The sequence below is a fragment of the Candida albicans genome, chromosome 6, assembly GCF_000182965.3.
Source record: "Candida albicans SC5314 chromosome 6, complete sequence".
Classification (NCBI taxonomy): domain Eukaryota; kingdom Fungi; phylum Ascomycota; class Pichiomycetes; order Serinales; family Debaryomycetaceae; genus Candida; species Candida albicans.
Genome location: NC_032094.1, coordinates 321,301 through 339,377, shown reverse-complemented (window position 1 = coordinate 339,377; position 18,077 = coordinate 321,301). Strand labels below are relative to the sequence as shown.

Sequence of the window (18,077 nt, the reverse complement as noted above, 5' to 3'; positions counted from 1 at the left end):
AAGAAAAAACATGCTAATCCTGATCAATTACTCACATAACACTAAACCCATAACTATAATCCCTTTTCGTATTCTAACTAAGAATAGTGGTAAATATATTTTTTTAAAAAATGAAACCACCACAGAAAAAAAAAATAAGAAAACATCTCTAACAAACCCAAATCCATATTGGTGCACGCATGACCATACTAATCAAGCTTTAATATGATTAGCTTAAGAATCGTTGATTAAATTCTGTTTGATGCATGAATAGTAAGAATTTCATATTGCAGAAAATACTAATCAATGCTAAGAATAAAAATTTTAATAAAGATTTCTGTAACTAAGACAGGAGAAACCCGAATTGTAATCAAAAAATTTTAAACATATATAATGTGAACTCAAATTAACAAATAAAAAAAAACTATGTATATATATATATAATACCTATTGTACAAAAGCAAGTAAGAAACAAAATATAGAAGAAACCACTTGTATAAACTTCAAAAGCATTCTTGCTTTTTTATAAAGAATAAAATATAATTGAAACACGGAAGTAATGATACACTAGAAAGAAAAAGGGAAAACACTGATAGGGTGGATGGATCTATTCAATTTTCAAATTAAAACAACAATTTCTCTGTATCATAGTAACTAAAATCACAAATTGAATAATACAACAAGGGTTTTTTTTTATAAAATGACAAACAAGGTGTAGAATAATGATTTATGATCTTTTTCTCTCTTTGTATTTGATTTCACTTTCCATTTCATCACTTATTCTATTAATATTTTGTTTTTTATGGTTTATTTTCTAACAACTTCCCAACCTTCACCATCTTCTTGACCTTCAGAAACAGTTAATTTACTAGTAGCTTGTTGTAAATTGTCAATTTGTTGTTTGCTTTCCTTTACTTCTTTCTTTTCGTCTTCCTCTTCATCTTCATCTTCTCCTTCAACGTTTAAAACACTGAAATGGGATTTTTGTGGTTTTGGTGGTTGATTTTGTTGTTCATCTTTTTTAACATCTTTTCTGTTACCACTTGATCTTGAAACATTACGTGATGGTAAACTTTGGCCTCTTTTCCAATCGAAATCAGGTTCAGTTGATTTTTTACCACTGTTGGAACCAGTTCTATTAAGTCTTTCTCTTGGTGGTAAACTGGTTTTAGTGTTTCTGGCAGCACCCCAATCAAATTCTGGTTCTTGCTTTCTTGGTGTTTGTCTAGTAGAGTTTTCTCTTGGAGTTCCATCAGGGTTTTCTCTTTGTGGTCTTTCTCTTTCTCTAACAGGTAATTCAGCTTGAGTGTTTCTAGCAGTATTCCAATCAAATTCTGGTTCTTGTTTTCTTGGTGTTCTATTTGATCTTTCTCTTTGTGGTGGTAATCCATCTCTTGAATTTCTAGCGGAACCCCAATCCAATTCAACTTCTTGTCTTCTTGATGGTCTAGATGATGATGATGATTCGCCTGATGGACCACTACCACTACCTAATCTGTTTGATCTTTGTCTTGGTGGTAATTCAGCTTGAGAATTTCTGGCAGCACCCCAATCCAATTCTGGAGCTGGTTCACGATCTTCACCACCTCTTCTATTGCTTCCAGATCTACCAGCTCTCCAATCACCATCTTCACCCTTTGGTGGAGCAGCCACATTAACGTAAATTTTTCTTCCTTGGAATTCAGTCATGGATAAATTCAAGGATTCTTCTAATAAAGCACGATCATTGAATGTAACAAAGGCAAATCCTCTTAATCTACCAGTGTCTCTATCTTTTGGTAAAACAATATCGGAAATAATATCTTTGGCTTGCATTCTATCTTCAAAATGTCTAATAACGTTACTTTCTTCAACTTCCCATGGTAAATTAGATACTCTGGCACGATATGGTGGTTGATCAGGAATAGGAAATTCTTTTCTTTCTCTTTTGAATTCATCATTACCAAAACCAGAACCAGAACCGGATCCAAAACCAGAACCTGCTGATGCAGTATTGTTACCACCACCAACATTACCAATTGGAGCCGCAGTTGATCCAGCAAAACTTGGAGTTTCTAATGAAACACCAATAGTGTTTAAATCAACTTCTTCATCAGCCCATGATCCTCCGCCAAAGGTGTCATCAGCCAAGAAAGACCCTAAGTCCATTTTAACATTTTTTTTAGGTGGTGCCATGATGGATAATTAATTGATTAATAATATCGGATATGTAGATTTATTGAATTATTCGAATTTGTTTTTGATTGATAAAAGTGATGTGTATTATATATTGTTAAACTATTAATAATAGACACACACACACACACACAGATAGACAATTAATTGGAAATTATAGTTTATATATTAAACTAAATCAATTGGTGTTGATATAAGTTGATATATATATTATTGTTAAAAATATTTCCCACTTAATATTTAATGCGATGATAAATTTTTTTTTGAAAAATTTTCCCAACTTTTTTTTTTTTCCTTTTGAGAAAATTATTTCTCGCTTTGTTTCACAATTTTTTTTGTGTTAAATTACACACACACACACACGCACATCAGGTTGTGTGTTAAAGAAATCAATACTGATTAAATATTGATTCAAATATCATCACAATTGATTAAGTTATAATTAGACTGAATTTACTTAGTTACAAAATAATGAAATGAATAAATAAATAAATATATTAAAAAAAAAAAAGAAGAAGTAACTGAATTGAAAAAAATTGAACCTATTAAGATATTAAAAAAATCAACGAATTAAACCCTATTCATAACCGTTTCCGTCCTTGTTGCTTCAGAGACGTCACCTAATTCTTCCATATCTCGTGAACTCCTTGCTTCATGTGTATTCCTAGAGTTACTGGCACTATCAGCGGCATCTTGATCTTGTTGTTGATCTTGTTGCTGCTGCTGTTGTTGTTGTGCTTGTGGTTGATTATTTTCAGTAGTTGATTCTGTTCCTTCGGGATGATCATGGTGATGTTTTTCAATTAGTTTAAGAACACCCCAATGATAGAAATCAAGTTTAGAAATCCCCATTATTTTCCACCATATGATTTTGAAAATATTACTATATTTCCGTTTGGCAATTTCACGAGCTCTTTCTTCAAAATTCAAATCACTATATCTCGGATCTTCAAGTAAAATTCTTACCCTTTCAGCTGGTGGGATTAATTCTTGTAACATCATTTGTAAACTTGGATTATTTCTGAATTCTTCAATATCGAAATCAATTGTATGTAAATCATCGTCATCTTCATCGTCATCTTCATTTATCTCGTTACTGCTATTATTATTTGTTTGATCATTTTGGGTATTCGTATTTTCAGCAGTGTTATTATTATTCCCATTATGATTTTGATAATCTCTTTTAAATAAATAATCACGTTTACACATAGGACAGCAAGCACGTCTTCTGATTAACCAAGGATCTAAACATTCTGCATGAAATACATGTCCACATATTAATCCACGAACGATATCTTCATCTTCAATTATTTCTAAACAAATAGCACATGATCCTGAATCAAAATGTAAACTATTTTGAGAATCATTGGAATCATTTTTGGAATTAACTTCAGCAAGATTTAATTGTTTCATTTCAATTTCCTCGTCATTATCATTATTATTATTATTATTATTATTATTATTATTATTATTATTATTATTATTATTAATGCTGCTGTTTCTGTTATTCATATCTGAAGTTCGAGCTGTAAATAATGTATTTGTTGATTCGTTATCTTCTGTTTGACTAGAAGAACAATTGTGATTTTCATCATCAACAACAGTGCCACCAATATTATTATTATTATTATTATCATCACTACTAGATTGACCATTGTTTTCATTTTGAATATCTTCTTCATGGTGGTGTTGCTCCTCTTCCTTCACTTCACAAAATAAATCTTCTCGATTTTCAACATCTTCTTCTTTCCCACCATTAAGCCATTGATGATAAGTTTTTTTGGGGAATAATAATTCAACTTCTTCAGCAGTTAATTTTTTCATTCTGGCAAATCTTCCACCTCTTCTTCTTCTTCGTTGTCTTCTCCGTCTTCGCTGTTGTTGTCTTTGTCTTGCAGCATCATTTGATGAGTCCTCATCATCCTGATTCAATCTTCGATCAATTATTTCTCCACGTAAATAATGGTGTTGTCGAATATAATCAAGTTGATCTTGTACTTCTGTTGTGGTAAATATTTGCGCAAATGTATGTTCATTAACAATATTTGATGATGGCGGTTGATTTCCGTTATTATTGCCATTAACATGATGATTATAACCATAAAGTCCTCTTCTAGTGAGTCCAACATAATTGACACCATATTTTGCTCGAACAAAATATCGTATGGTGAAGAAGACAAATATTAAGGCAATTAAAACTCCAACTGCTAATGCAAGAAAAAATAGTACTGTTGAAGGGGTTGAACCAATGGTAGTGTTTTGTGATCCAAAATCATTGGCAGTGGATGTGGGTATTGAAGAATATGTACTTTGTGACATGGTCTCTGTCGCTTGTAGTAATGATGAAGACGTTGGTATCGTCGTTGACATTGATAATGCTAGATTTTGGTTTCGATGTAATGAGAAGAAATGAACAAGAATGATCTCCCCCTGCTTAGAAAAAAAAAATAGAATATAATTATCTCAAATAGTTGAACTAAATGAAGGAGTATATTCTTGTAACGACGATATCAATCAGATCAGGAAACAAATGGGAATGATTTTTGAATAATTTCAAATCTTGATTTCTTCTTCAAGTTCTTCTTTTCCTTCTTTTTCTTAACAATCAAATGGATGGGATATATTCTTATTTTTATTAATTAATTTAAGAAAGGAAAAACTTTGAACTTTTCTTCCACCACCAAGAGAAATTTCTTGTCCTTCTATTTTTTTTTTTTCTTGTCCTATTTTTGCTTTTTGGGGATAAACTAATTTCAATTTAAATTTACGGGGCGGATATTCTTATGAACCAAACAAAACAGGGCACAGCAATAATAATAATAATAATAACTGTTTTGTAGGAGTATCAACCAAGAAATAGTTGATTTGAAGTTCAAGTATGAATTCTATCCGTTACTTCCTGATCTGTTAATTAGTTTGTTTAGAGATAAGCATAGTTAGGAATTTGACTTAGTAGAGATGTCCTTAGAAGTTCACTTTTACTGCTCTTTTTGGTTGGATCACACTATGTTACCAACAGTTGTTGCGATTTGCACCACGTACGTAAAACCAGTAATAACTTTAAGTAGAGCCCACAATTAAAAAAAAACAAATATCCAATAGCAGCCACCACAATAGTAACCTGACAATCCTATTGTAATATTCAACCTGTCAAACTGTATTGCATGGTTTGTTTTGTTTTCAGTCTTCTTTTTTTTTTTTAATTGTATTGTTCCAACCTCTTGTTCATTATTCTTTTTGTCATTGTTCGAAGTTGGAGAACTACCAAGAAGTTATTTTTTTCCCTGTTGAATGGAATGAATCGGGAATTGAATCAATACTATTAAATATTTGAGTTCCAATCATCTATCTTATCCATGGATACTTTTCTATGAAAGAATAGCGACATTTTTGCCACCTCCCTACCTATTAGCTCATATTTACGCAATCTTTGTGCATATCACAAAATCAAGCAACACTAAAATTGGTGGCTTTTTTTTCCCACTATAAACAGTACTGGGATTTTAAAATATTAGTTTATTTGATCAATCTGTAGGTTGTTGCATATGTTTATCGTATTTTTGTAATTGAGTGACCCCTCTTCTTATTTATTGGCCTAATAGCAATACATAACGCAACTTGGCAACAACAGTAAATACGAGAAAACGAGACTACTTAACACACACACACACACACACATGGAGACAACCATTATCTTGATTGCTGGATATATCCTTGTAAATCATTCAGTATGATAGTTGTTAAAGTTTGGAATAGCCATATATACCTTTGTCTAACGTATATGTAAAGTTATTTCACACATTTTAAATCTGTTTGATTAACCCAAAAAAGAGGATGTCAGTGTATCAATGCTGACAGCAATAGGAATCTAACAATATAGAAGTACGTGACAACAACAATGATTATTTGTATTGTGGTGGTTTTGATTGTTCAGAAACAATTTCAAATCACTGATTTCAATGATTAATCATTAACTTTTGACCCGATTCATAACAGCTTGGATAGTAGCCAACTATTAATTGTAATACTAATTAAATTCAATATAAAAGAATAAAAAAGGTCATGATGTAGATAACATTATGTGTGTAGTTGTAAACAGAGTTATAATCAAAATTTTTTTTAATAGCTGGTTGCAAAAAAATATACTCAAGCTTCTTTTAGACACCAGAGTAAATGGAGTGTTATTAGTTGATCCAGATTCAATCACCAATTCAATCCTAGTCAACTAAACAGTTAAATCTTTTTAACATACTTACACATATACAAATAGATGATAGCTACTTCAATAGCCAATTCAACACAATTCTATCAATCATTAGCCACTCCCTTGATTTTTACACCACACACGAGATATTACCTAAGAAGAAAAAAAATTATCCCATACACACTACATAGTGACCCACACATTAGATTCTTTTTTTTTTTTTTCGCCACTTTCATTTTTCAAAGATTACGAACCTTAAACCCATTCAATAGCACAAGACCATTAATATCTACAAGTTTTCTTGTAAAAAGATAAGATAAGTTAATATATATATATATATGTGTATATACATTAATGAATATTTTAAACAACAATAAAACAAAAAAAAATCTAATTCAAATTCAAAAATTGTTCTATTTTTGATCTTGTATAATTAGTTCTTTCTTGCTTTGTTATTGATGAGTTTTATTATAAATTATATTTACTAGTTACTAAGTGTAGAATAACTATTAATTTCATTTCTATTTCATTAATGACTTTTTTATATTTACTTATATTTTTCTTAAATGTGGCTAGAATTCGTTTAAATTTAGAATAATAATTTTTCATCCAAATTTTTCTTTTTTCATTTAAACTTAAGCAGAACCTTTTGGAGCTTCTTTGTAAGAAATAGCAGCTTCTTCACCCATGGCAGAAATGATGGTAACAATCAAATCTTTACCTTCATCGAATTCGGATTGTAACTTGTCACCCAATTCACCTTCTGGGACTTTGACATCATCTTTGGTGTCACCATCAGCAGTCATTAAAGACAAATAACCATCATCAATGTCTAACAATTGGAATTCTTGTCTAGAGACATTTGGAACTTCCATATTGTGGGTAGATGGAGATAAATCTTCTAATTTTTTACCAGTGAAAATATCAATGGCAACTAAATGGACTTTAGCGTGACCGTGCTTACCGGTTTTAGAAGTAGACATATCAACAATTTTACATGGTCTGTTCTTAATGACAACGTGACCGTTCTTTCTTAAAGCGGAACATTGCATTGGGAAAGTTAAAGCAGCACCGGCATCAGCGGTTTCAAAAGTGTGCTAAACAAAAGAAAAAATTAAAGTTAGTAAAATTGATTCACCCATGTATTATTCTAGTCATTGAATTTGGTTTAAATGGAATTTAAATGGAGTTGTTGGTTGGTTGGAAAAAGAGGAATAAAAACTTGCGGAAGAGGGAAAAAAGAAAAAAAAAAATTTTTTTTCCTCCACCGAGTGTTGGAAATGAAAAACAACACCTTCGAACCCACAATAATAACAAGCAACAAGAAAGGGGAAGGAAACAAACAAACATACATACAAAAAAAAGCTTTTCACCCCTTGCTTCCTTTTTGAATTGTAAATATATCTCTTTGGGGTTGTCAAAATAAAATCAAATCAAATCTAAATTTATAATTGAGATTATTTTGTAATATAAGATTCAATCAATGAAGAAAAAAAAAATCCCAAACCCAAACTCATCCCCCCCACCTCTTTTGTCTTCAAGTTTTTGATTCAAACAAATTAAATCAAATCAATGCAAGTAAAGGGAATTGAAAGACAAACAGTTAAGTTTTTTGTCCAATTTCTCCGCCAACTCATCAAGTCTATTTGATCAATGGGAATAGAGAATATATTGAATATCTCTTTCAAAAAAAGTTTTTTTTTGTCAACTTTTATATCTTTCCAATTCCAACTCTTCCAATCTCTCCCCAAATTTTCAAATCACTAGAATGTATTACTAATTGAATTTAATAAAAAAAAAGGTAGTCAACATACATCTTCTTCAGCCATCTTGGATTATTTTTATTATTACTGTAATGAAAAGGAAAAAAGAAAGAAAGAAGAAGAAAGAAAGAAAGAAAGAAGAAAATAAAAAAAGTTTTTTTTTTTTCAAAGAAAGAAAAGAGAAAAATTTTTTTTTTTAGTTTTGATGTTTTTTTTTTTCGTTGGTGTTCGTTCTCTATAATTCAATTGTTGGTTGTTGTTGTTGTTGTTGATGAGAAAGAAAGGGAAAGCAATTTACTTGGGAGTCAGAGATAGAAAGAGAGACAGAGATAGAAAAAAATTTTTCCTTCCTTCTTTTTTTACTCCTGTATTTGTGTACAATGAAATAAATTTCTAACAAAATATTTAATGTTTCAGCCTATTAAGTAATTCCTCTTACTTTTATAACTTCCTTCATACACAATTGAATACATATTTATTACCTTTTATACTCTTTTCTCTATTGACACAACTTTCATATAAATTAATGTGTGTTCAACCCTAACAATAATTCAATTCATGTATTTTTGTTGGGGGCGGGAAGGGAGAGAGATGCACGCAGAAAAAAAAAAAGGGGGGGCGATGGTGGCAGCAGCAGCAACAGCAACAGCAACCGCACTAGAAATTATTCTTTTTTTTTTTCCTTCTTCTCCTGTCCAATAAGCATTGAGGTAATCTATTGCGGTATGGATGTCCATCTAAAAACACGGCTTTTACCCGACATTAAATTGCCGCCCTTTAATATTTATTTGATTTTTGATGAGTTATACACTACCTCTAATTGGTGCATTCCCGGGTCCCCACCGCCGCCGCCGCCGCCGCCAATCAAAGAATCAAAATCAATGGGTAAGAAAGTTTGATTTGAATTGTGACCAGAAATTGGTTTTGTGAATTGAATCTTAGATATTGATTGTTTTATTTTGTTTTGTTTTGTTTTGTTCTGTCTAAATCGATCTTGAATCCTGAATACAAGATGCCAATAACGAATAAATAAAATACAATACGTGAAGTAGGAGTAAGAGTCGTTCATTTGTAGATCTTCTCTAACTTCTTTATACAGTTTAAATGTGTTTTTCCTTCTGTTTTTGAAAGTCATTAATATATTGTTACATTTGAATACATACAAAAAAAAATTGAAAAAAAAAAAAAAACATTCTATTAACCATTTGTTAAAGTGATGATTTTGAAATTTGCATGTGTATGAGAGGGAGGAGGGCCAAGTATGACATGGAATAACACTACCCCTACCCAATTAATTCTGTGTGGGTTTTGATTAGTGTTAGCTTTCTGCTGGAGGTGATGGAGGTCCAGTTGTGGTTGTAGTTGTAGTAATGGTTGCAGTGATACTTGCAGGTTTCAATTCTTCCAGTTTTTTACCTTGTGCCTCCAATTCAGGAATACTTTGTTCTAATCCAGAAACTTCAGAATCATCTTGATTATGAATTGCCTTGCGATTAGCAGCATCAAGACCGTGGCCATGACCATGACTATGATGAGAAGGATTAAGTTTATTATCTTCATATTCCAATTGTTTTTCAAGTTTCAATTGTTCAATAGGTTCTTTCCATACATCTAATACTTCTTGACATCTATCGTGTAATTTAAAGCTTTCAGGATATTTTAATGTTGGATCCTTTATAATGCATCTTAATACTTTATGTAATTTCGATTTTCTTAATAATTCAGCAGTTATAGGGAAATCTTGTAATCGATGCAATATTAATCTTGCTGTCAGTAATTCATCTGCGGTTGGTGGTTTTAGTCCTGTAGTATCTTTGGGAGTAGTGGCTTGATTTCTTTGAATCAAGGTCTTTTGTAGTTTCACTCGACATAGCCATAATTGATGATTCTTTTCCTTATCAGAAACTGTTGGTTTATTGTTATGATTGTTGGATGCAACTGAAGCTATTGATGATTTATGAGATTGATTATCGTCATCGCTGGTTTCACTTTTAATTTTCTTAATGCTAGGGATTGGTATAATGTTTGAATCTGTGGATTTTTCACTGGTTTTGGTGTTGCTACTATTATCACCAGTCAATCTTCTCTTTTTTCTACCATTAGTAGCTGTTGTTAAAGTGTTTTTCGTTGAAACACTTGATGATCGACTTCTTCTACCCCCATTTCGTGATTGCTTCTTTAGTTGTACTGAATCCTCATCTTCATAACTTTCTTCAACATCCCCATCTTCTGCTTCATCGTCGTATTCACGTTTGTTACTTTTGGATCTAACAATTATTTTCTCCTTTTTTATTGGTTTCGGTTTTGATTCTGGTTCTTCTGGTTCCTCTAGCTCTTCTTCTGGCTCTTCTTCCACTTCTTCTTCTTCTTCCTTGTCATCATCATCTTCTTCTTCAACACCATTAATTTCAATCAAGAAATCTCTAAAGGTATCATAATCCAATCCATCAGTGGCAGCTATAGCTTGTTTATAACTACTTTGTTTCCCAGGAATTTTCCCCTTTAAATTCTTCATTTTTTTCTTAATATCTAGTGGGACATCTTTTAATGCTTTAGATAATTTCTCTTCTGTCAATTCAGTTAATCCTTTTTCAGACATCCAATAATAATCACCATCAGGAATAAATATAACACAATAAGGAGTTTTATTATTTCTTTTCTTTGCTTCTAGTACATCGTCTGGTATATCTTCTTGGGGAACAACAAATGCTGGCCAAGCAGAAAATCCTGGCATTTTTGCAAATACTCGTTGTCGAGGTTGGAATGCTAATTTAGCCGAAACTGACTTTTTTGGTGCCATCGAGTCAAAAAAAAAAAGTAAGAATAAAACAGATCACTAATTGACACGTATATATGATATTGGGGAAAAATTATAGGGATATCAGTAATTCTATTTCACCTCCTTCAAAAAGTTTGGTATTTCTTTTCCTTTGGATAATTTTGATGAAATTTTTCTCCCAAACAAAAAAAAAATACTTAGAAATACAATTAAAAATGTAAAATTAAACACTAATGTTTAAACAAAGGTAGAAATGAATATCAATTAAAATAAATAAACAAAAAATAATTGGATTGATGAGTTGAAAATGGAAATGGAGGGGGGAATGATAAAATAGGAGACAAAGTCTAACGGGGAAGGGGAAAGGGGGAAGGGGGGAGGTAAGTGGTTGGTGTTGATGGATAAAAAACAAAAACCAATGTAGTAGGTGAGTGAATCAATGAGTCAATAAGTTTAAAAACGTTGAGTTGTTGATGAATGAAAACTTTGAATGTTTAAATAAGATGGTGTTTTTTCTTAAAAAAAAAAGGGGGGATGGTAAGAAGAAATATATAAATAAAAAAAAAAAGAGACTTGGAAGAAAAAGAAAAAGAAAAAGAAAATGGAAATATAGAAAATGATTTTTTTTTTTTTTGGCTGATTGATTGTTTAGTTTGGCCTGATTGATTGATTGATTAATTGATTGTTTAGTGTAATTAGATTGGGAAAGAAGAAAAATGTGAAGTCTTGAAATGAAATGAGGCAAAATGAATTGAATTGAATTTAGAGAGAGAGAGAGAGATTCTTTCTTTCTTTCTTTCTTTCTTTTTTAAATTTCTTTTGTGTGTTGTCTCCTAAAAATTTACCATCGACACACACACACACACACACACTTTTTTTATTATCCACAGATACACACTCATTCACACACACATATACAGAAGAGTCACACTTGTACATATAAATACAACTGTAACCGCCTCTTATTGAAAAACCTTCTTTGGTTTGTCAAAACTTTTTAAATATAGTTTTTTGCAACTCTCAATTCTTTTTCTATTTTCTATTAGAATCAAATATACGCTATTGCATTCAAATATATTCCATTTCACGTCTAAAACCTTTTTCTCTCGTTCTTGTTGTTGTTTTCTTTTGTTTGCTCTAATATAGCAACTAAGAATTGAAATTTTAGATTACGTAGTATAATTTTTCTAAAAACCACAAGGAAATCACTCCTAATCGTTATTTCTTTTTATTCGGTTTCTTGTTGCTAGTTTGCTATTTGTTACTCTTGTATGGTTCTTTTAACGCTTAGTGTATTGTTTTGATTACTTACTAACAAGAAATAATCTTGATCAAACTAAAACCATAGACAGTGTCTTTCCGTATGTTGTTGTTGTTGTTGTAAATCGAAAAGAATTACTTTTCCAATCCCTATAACAATTATCAAATAAATTGATAACAAAGAAAACCATTCTTTGCTACTCAATTTTCTTCTTAGTCATTTATTTTCTTATTTCCATTGTCATTTATTATTTTCTTTACTTGTAGTATAATTTTAATTATTGATCCGTGAACGAGCTAAAGAAGAAAAGATCAACTTTAATACTACATATCCGGAAATAAAACAATACTCTTTATTAAATGTAGCGATTGTTTTGTAGCCTTGATCTCTTTTTTTTGTCGTTGTTGTTTTCCGACTTCTATCGAATTTTTTTTTATTCCTTTCTCGCCTTAATTTGCCCCGATAATTTTATTTTATTTTTAGTAAACAACTTTGAAAAAATCTGTTGTCATTAATATGTCAACTTTTTCTTACCTACTTTAACTCCACTAACTAACTAACTAACGAACTAACTACCCCAATCATGATAGATATTTGTACATTGGCTCTTGAATTGTGTGGTATTTTCCTTTCTTTTTTGGACTTTTAACTTCGTAGTGTGTGGCTCACTGTCGTTTCCTTCCACGTCATTGGTTCTTCTTTGTCGTTAGTGTCGACAAAGGAATTCGCATTCCGTTTTTCCAGAATGCCAGGAAATCAATGAGCTTGGGTTTTTTGTGTAATATATAGTTCTGCCATATTATTTCTTAGGTTTTTTTTCTACTCTTAATATGCAGAATCCAAAACCGGAATTGAATAGGATCAATCGACGAAAGCAAAAAGATTCATTGTTTGATTGAGATTTTTTCATGTTGAATAATTCTAAGTAAGATTGTATAATAATAGGTTAACGGTGTCTTCAAAAAATACTGGAAAATTGAATGTTTTATAGAATTTTTTTTTGTCGTTTTATTTGAAATTCAGTTTTTGCTTGAATAATGTTGCAAAAAAGATTCAAAAATCAATTCAAATCTTACCACAACTGTTCATCACTCAATTTCTAAAATTCAACAACAGAAGTTTTAAAGCATTTATTATAGTAGAGTATGCTATGATATACTTTTATAGTATCATATATAGTTTAAAGTAGTTATTATATCAGATCGGTCATTACAGCTTATTTCATAATTTCAATTGATACAGAAACAATGACTAATAGAATGTTGTAATATAACTAATGCTAATTCTTGATTAGTGTGGAAAGCCTAATAAGGTTATATTGTGCACAGGTTAACTACCTTAATATAGTTATTGTTAATACAGTTATTGCTGTTGACTACTATTGTTATTGTTAAATTAAAGTGTTAGGTTGAGTTAATTGATTAGTGAAAACCAACTAACTACCGTATTAAATTATTGTATTAAGATTGATTCCTATTAAGGATAAAACAGAGAGTGTGTTAGAAAGAGAAAGGGTGGATTATAAATATGTGTAAAAATCCCCTTTAGAGACTAACCACTAGAAATCTATTGATGGTTTCATATATAGAGATTAAAGATTATATTCATAATATAAGTTGGTAGTTGCTAGTATATTTGAAAGCACTACAGTATAGTATGTCAGAATCAGATCAATTAAACTCTACTAATAATACAGGAAACACTTTCATTAGTCTAGATCAAGCCAGTACAATAATGGCAGATCAAACTCAAGGAGGTAACCCACAACATAGAATACGTTTTCAACTACTTAAGTATCCACTAACCTAAATTTTTTTTTTAATAAAATTTCATTGTATTAGTCTTTCTTACTGCTTTTAATCAACTATAAGTATAGGTTTCCGTTTTTTTTGCAGTAAAATTTATCGTTCAGGAGAAATAACAAAATGTACACGACTTATTCGCAGCATTTTTTTTTTTGTTTTGGGTTTTTGTATCAAATTGTTACAACAACAACAACAACCTCAATTCTTAACCAAATCTACCCCTCCTATTTTTTTTTCTCATACACACAATACATCTTACACTATCTTTTGATAGGCTTTATTGAAGAAGTATTTAAGGAGTGTAATGACAATCTGCTTAACTCATATATATATATATAGATAGTAGTCAACAATAGCTTTATCTACTTTTTTTTTTTTGCGACACCTGCAACATCAAGACCAACAGTTTAGCCAGTTTTGTGTCTCCATTTAGTAAACATAGTGAATTAGAAGACAGCTTTTTTTTAGTAGAAATAGAACATTACATTTATTGTTGGCTTGGATATGAACAGTCTATTAAACTATTGGCTTCTTGTCAAACTTCAGTGTGTAAAAGTTGATATAAAGAGAATTATTTGTTAGCCGACACATATAACAAAACATAATTTAGAGGGAGGGAAAAAAAAAAATTAATCTAAAGACCACACACACACACAACCACCGACCAACAATTAAATTTTTACTACTTACTACTTACTACTACCCTCAACAAACAACAAACAACTACGAGAAAGGAAAAGGAAAAGGAAGAAAAAAAAATCATTGCAAAAAAAAAAAAACACAGAAAAAACCATTCAACTTGCATTCACAATATACTTTTTGATACATTCATTAAAAGGAATAAGCAGTTTTATATCCTTATTGATAGCTTATTCAATTTTTTCCTTTTTAATTCAAGAAAGAAACTAACCAACAATAACAAGGAACTACAACAGCATTGACGACAACTTTGGTTTGCTTTCAACTGCCCCTTCCAAGTAATCAATATCTACTACTAATAATCTCGGAAAATGGATCATTCAAAAGTACCAGTGTTTAAAAGACCTACTAAATTACCAACAAGGGAGGAATTAGCAGCTATATTTAATCCTCCAAAACAACGAAAGTTGTCATCTGATTCAACCCCCAGAATAATTGAACAAAGTCGAGTATCATTAGATTTACCGCTGTTGACGCAAACACACCAAACACAGCATAGTACCACAAGCTCAACAAAATTTATTTCCCCACCACATTTACTTCCTCCTAATGCTGCTATTAATAATCCAATTTTAAATTCTGTGCCTCAAAACATCATTCCTATAGTACACCTGCCAGCTATTGTATCGGATTTTTTCAGTGATATAACTACTGATTTAACCAATGAAAAATTATCAAATCAAATTAATGGAATTCTTGGGAAATTCCCACCGCCAATACCACCTGAGAATCCAACAACAACAACAACAATAACAACAACAACGTCAAATCCACAACAGACAAACACTTCTGAAGATTTCACTCTAGAACGAGGAGGAATGATGGTTCCATTTATATATCCACCACCACCAATTATAAATCCTAATGAATTACCTTATTCATTAGCTTCATTTAAAGAAAAACTTGATAACTTATATTATGAACAACAACAACAATTACAACAATCACAAATCAAACCATCTAGAGGAAGACCTCAGGGGAAGAAAAAATTGAAAACTCCTGACTCTTCAATGACAATTAAATCTCCATTATCAGATATAACTTATAACAATACAAATGATAATCAAGTATATGTTGAGGCACCACCTTTACCATTCCCACCACCAAATTATATGCCCTATCCATTATCATCAGAAAAATCCACATTAACACCATCTGAAGTATTTGGAGTGTTTTTAGAAGCAAATTCTCAATTACCTAGAGTTGATATGGTAGTTGCCAGTGCTGCCGGGTCATTATTTGATATGAAATCACTGGCTTATAAAGAAGGATTCAATATATTAGATTATGAATTGGGTAAATTAAATGGAAACAATAATAATAATAATAATAATAATAATAATAATATGAGTGGTGGTAATAGAGGAAAATTAAGACAAAGAACGGGATTGAAAGGAATGGATGAAGAAGGGACAATAAATGATAATGAAACTGATGATGGACAAAATAGAGAAGAACAAATAATAGAAGAAGAGGAAGAGAGGGAGGGAGAAGATGAGGACTCAGAAGAAGAAGAAGAAGAAGGAGAAGAAGGAGAAGAAATGGGTAGTGAAGAAGGAGAATCAGAAGAAGAAAAACAGGAGATTGAACAAGGGGAAGAAATTGAAGATGATGAAACTTATTTCCTGAAAATTGATACTAAGGAATATTATGATTCTTATGCTACTATTAATGAAGATCCAACAGATACCACTACCACCACAAATAAAGTTGAAATTAATATGATTAATCCAAATTTTGAGAAAATATCAAGTAAATTAAGTAATGTGAAAAACAAACCAACAACAATAGAACAAACAGATGATAAGTCTCTGAATGAGGCTATTGAAGATGTATATTCATATCCTGAAGAAGCTATTGGGAATCTTTATCGACTTGATCGAAATGAGTTTTTCCCTACTAATAATAATAATAATAATAAACCGAATAAAGAAATTGCTTATATATCCGGATTAAATCATGAAAAACGTCGAAATGAATTATCAAAATCCATTGAAGTGATTGAAGATTTTGAAACTCGTCATCTAGATGATTTATTTAAAGTTAAAAAATATCACTTATTAACAAGATTGAAAAATTTACAATCATCGAAAATTTCTTTCCTTAATCACACTAGTTCTAATATGATTAAAGATGATGAATTATTAAATATAGAACAAGATTTAGCATTGGAAAGAGATTTAGAATTATTACATTTGAAATTATTAGAAAATTATGAATTATTGAAAAATTCATTAAATTTTTATCAAAATTCTCATAAAATTTATAATCATTTAAATTATATCCTAATTAATAAATTGGAAAAATTGAAAACATTTTTTGAAATTCAAAAAAATTTATTCCTTGAATATATAAAAAAAGATGATAAAGATAATGATGATGATGATGATAATGGCAACTCGAGGAATATTTTCAATATTAATGAAAAAGAATCAAATAAATTATTTATTGGAATATCAAATCATGATTATTCAAATGAAATTAAAGATATTTTGAAAAATTTGATTGTTAATGATATTCAACAATCATCAAATGAAAATAACACCCCAAAAAATTCAGATTCAAATTCAAATTCAAATTCTAATTCCATTGATTCATTAGAATTACCAGAACTAATAAAAACACCATCATCATCAAATAAACTTGGTGGTGGAGGAGGAGGAGGAGGAGGAGAAAGAGGAGGTTCTTTACCACCAGTATTACTTCATGATTTTATGCCATTAATAACATCACAAGAATTTAATCTTATAACTGGTGAATTAAATCATAAATCATTGAAAAATTATGTCACCACGACTAATAGTACCGCTGCCAGCAATCCTAATCACAAAAAAATGCTTCTGAATTCAATTTATGAAAAAATGATAACTTCTGGTTCAGATACAAATTTAAGTGATAGTGGATCTAATACTACCACTACTACGACAACAACAGCTACTAGTAATATCAAAGGTGGTAAACGTCGTGGTGGTAGACGAGCAACAACTACAACAACAAGTACAAATGCCAACACTACCACCACCACAAATCCTAATGATAAATCAAACAATGGAATTAGTAATGGTGGTGGTATAAATGGTAATGTGAAAGAAAATTTTGATCATAAATATAGTGAAGCAACATTATTAGCAAAAATAATGAAACAATTTTCTGGACCTAAAATGGCTAAACCAGATGAATTAAATCATGATTTAGAGTTAATGGGGATTAAAACAAAATGGCCAATAACGAAATAAGAACCTAGAACTAACTAACCAACCAACCAACCAACCAAGGAAAGAAAGAAAGAAAGAAAGATAGAAAGAATTTATAATCGTTATAGTTAATAATACATGTAAATTTATTCATAATAGGAATAATTTCTGTTTTAGAAAAAAAAGTAATAATATACATTTGATTTGAAGGAGATAAT

General features: G+C 30.6%; 5 protein-coding genes across 5 annotated transcripts, besides 1 other annotated feature; 1 reads left to right on the top strand and 4 right to left on the bottom strand. All coding sequences in view use genetic code 12, as the record gives it.

Annotated features, from left to right (window-relative positions):
- Positions 1-786: 786 nt before the first annotated feature.
- TIF3 (Tif3p) lies at positions 787-2,154 on the bottom strand (the record flags this gene model as incomplete). The annotated part of the gene is made up of 1 exon (XM_711638.2): positions 787-2,154. The coding sequence occupies one exon, from the start codon at positions 2,152-2,154 to the stop codon at positions 787-789; it is 1,368 nt and encodes a 455-aa protein (XP_716731.2).
- Positions 2,155-2,724: 570 nt separating this feature from the next.
- Positions 2,725-4,524, bottom strand: CAALFM_C601620WA (uncharacterized protein; the record flags this gene model as incomplete). Its single annotated transcript, XM_711639.2, has 1 exon — positions 2,725-4,524. One exon carries the CDS (start codon positions 4,522-4,524, stop codon positions 2,725-2,727), a length of 1,800 nt encoding a protein of 599 aa, XP_716732.2.
- A 2,469-nt stretch (positions 4,525-6,993) lies between these two features.
- ANB1 (translation elongation factor eIF-5A) lies at positions 6,994-8,187 on the bottom strand (the record flags this gene model as incomplete). Its single annotated transcript, XM_019475454.1, has 2 exons — positions 6,994-7,455; positions 8,173-8,187. The coding sequence occupies 2 exons, from the start codon at positions 8,185-8,187 to the stop codon at positions 6,994-6,996; spliced, it is 477 nt and encodes a 158-aa protein (XP_019330999.1).
- Positions 8,188-9,439: 1,252 nt separating this feature from the next.
- CAALFM_C601590WA (uncharacterized protein) lies at positions 9,440-10,921 on the bottom strand (the record flags this gene model as incomplete). The annotated part of the gene is made up of 1 exon (XM_711642.1): positions 9,440-10,921. One exon carries the CDS (start codon positions 10,919-10,921, stop codon positions 9,440-9,442), a length of 1,482 nt encoding a protein of 493 aa, XP_716735.1.
- Positions 10,922-13,421: 2,500 nt separating this feature from the next.
- Positions 13,422-13,930: a long terminal repeat ((zeta-6b) Long terminal repeat (LTR) associated with the transposon Tca7; about 508 bp long, 10-15 copies per genome).
- A 1,046-nt stretch (positions 13,931-14,976) lies between these two features.
- FGR47 (Fgr47p) lies at positions 14,977-17,901 on the top strand (the record flags this gene model as incomplete). The annotated part of the gene is made up of 1 exon (XM_711643.2): positions 14,977-17,901. One exon carries the CDS (start codon positions 14,977-14,979, stop codon positions 17,899-17,901), a length of 2,925 nt encoding a protein of 974 aa, XP_716736.2.
- Positions 17,902-18,077: the final 176 nt, after the last annotated feature.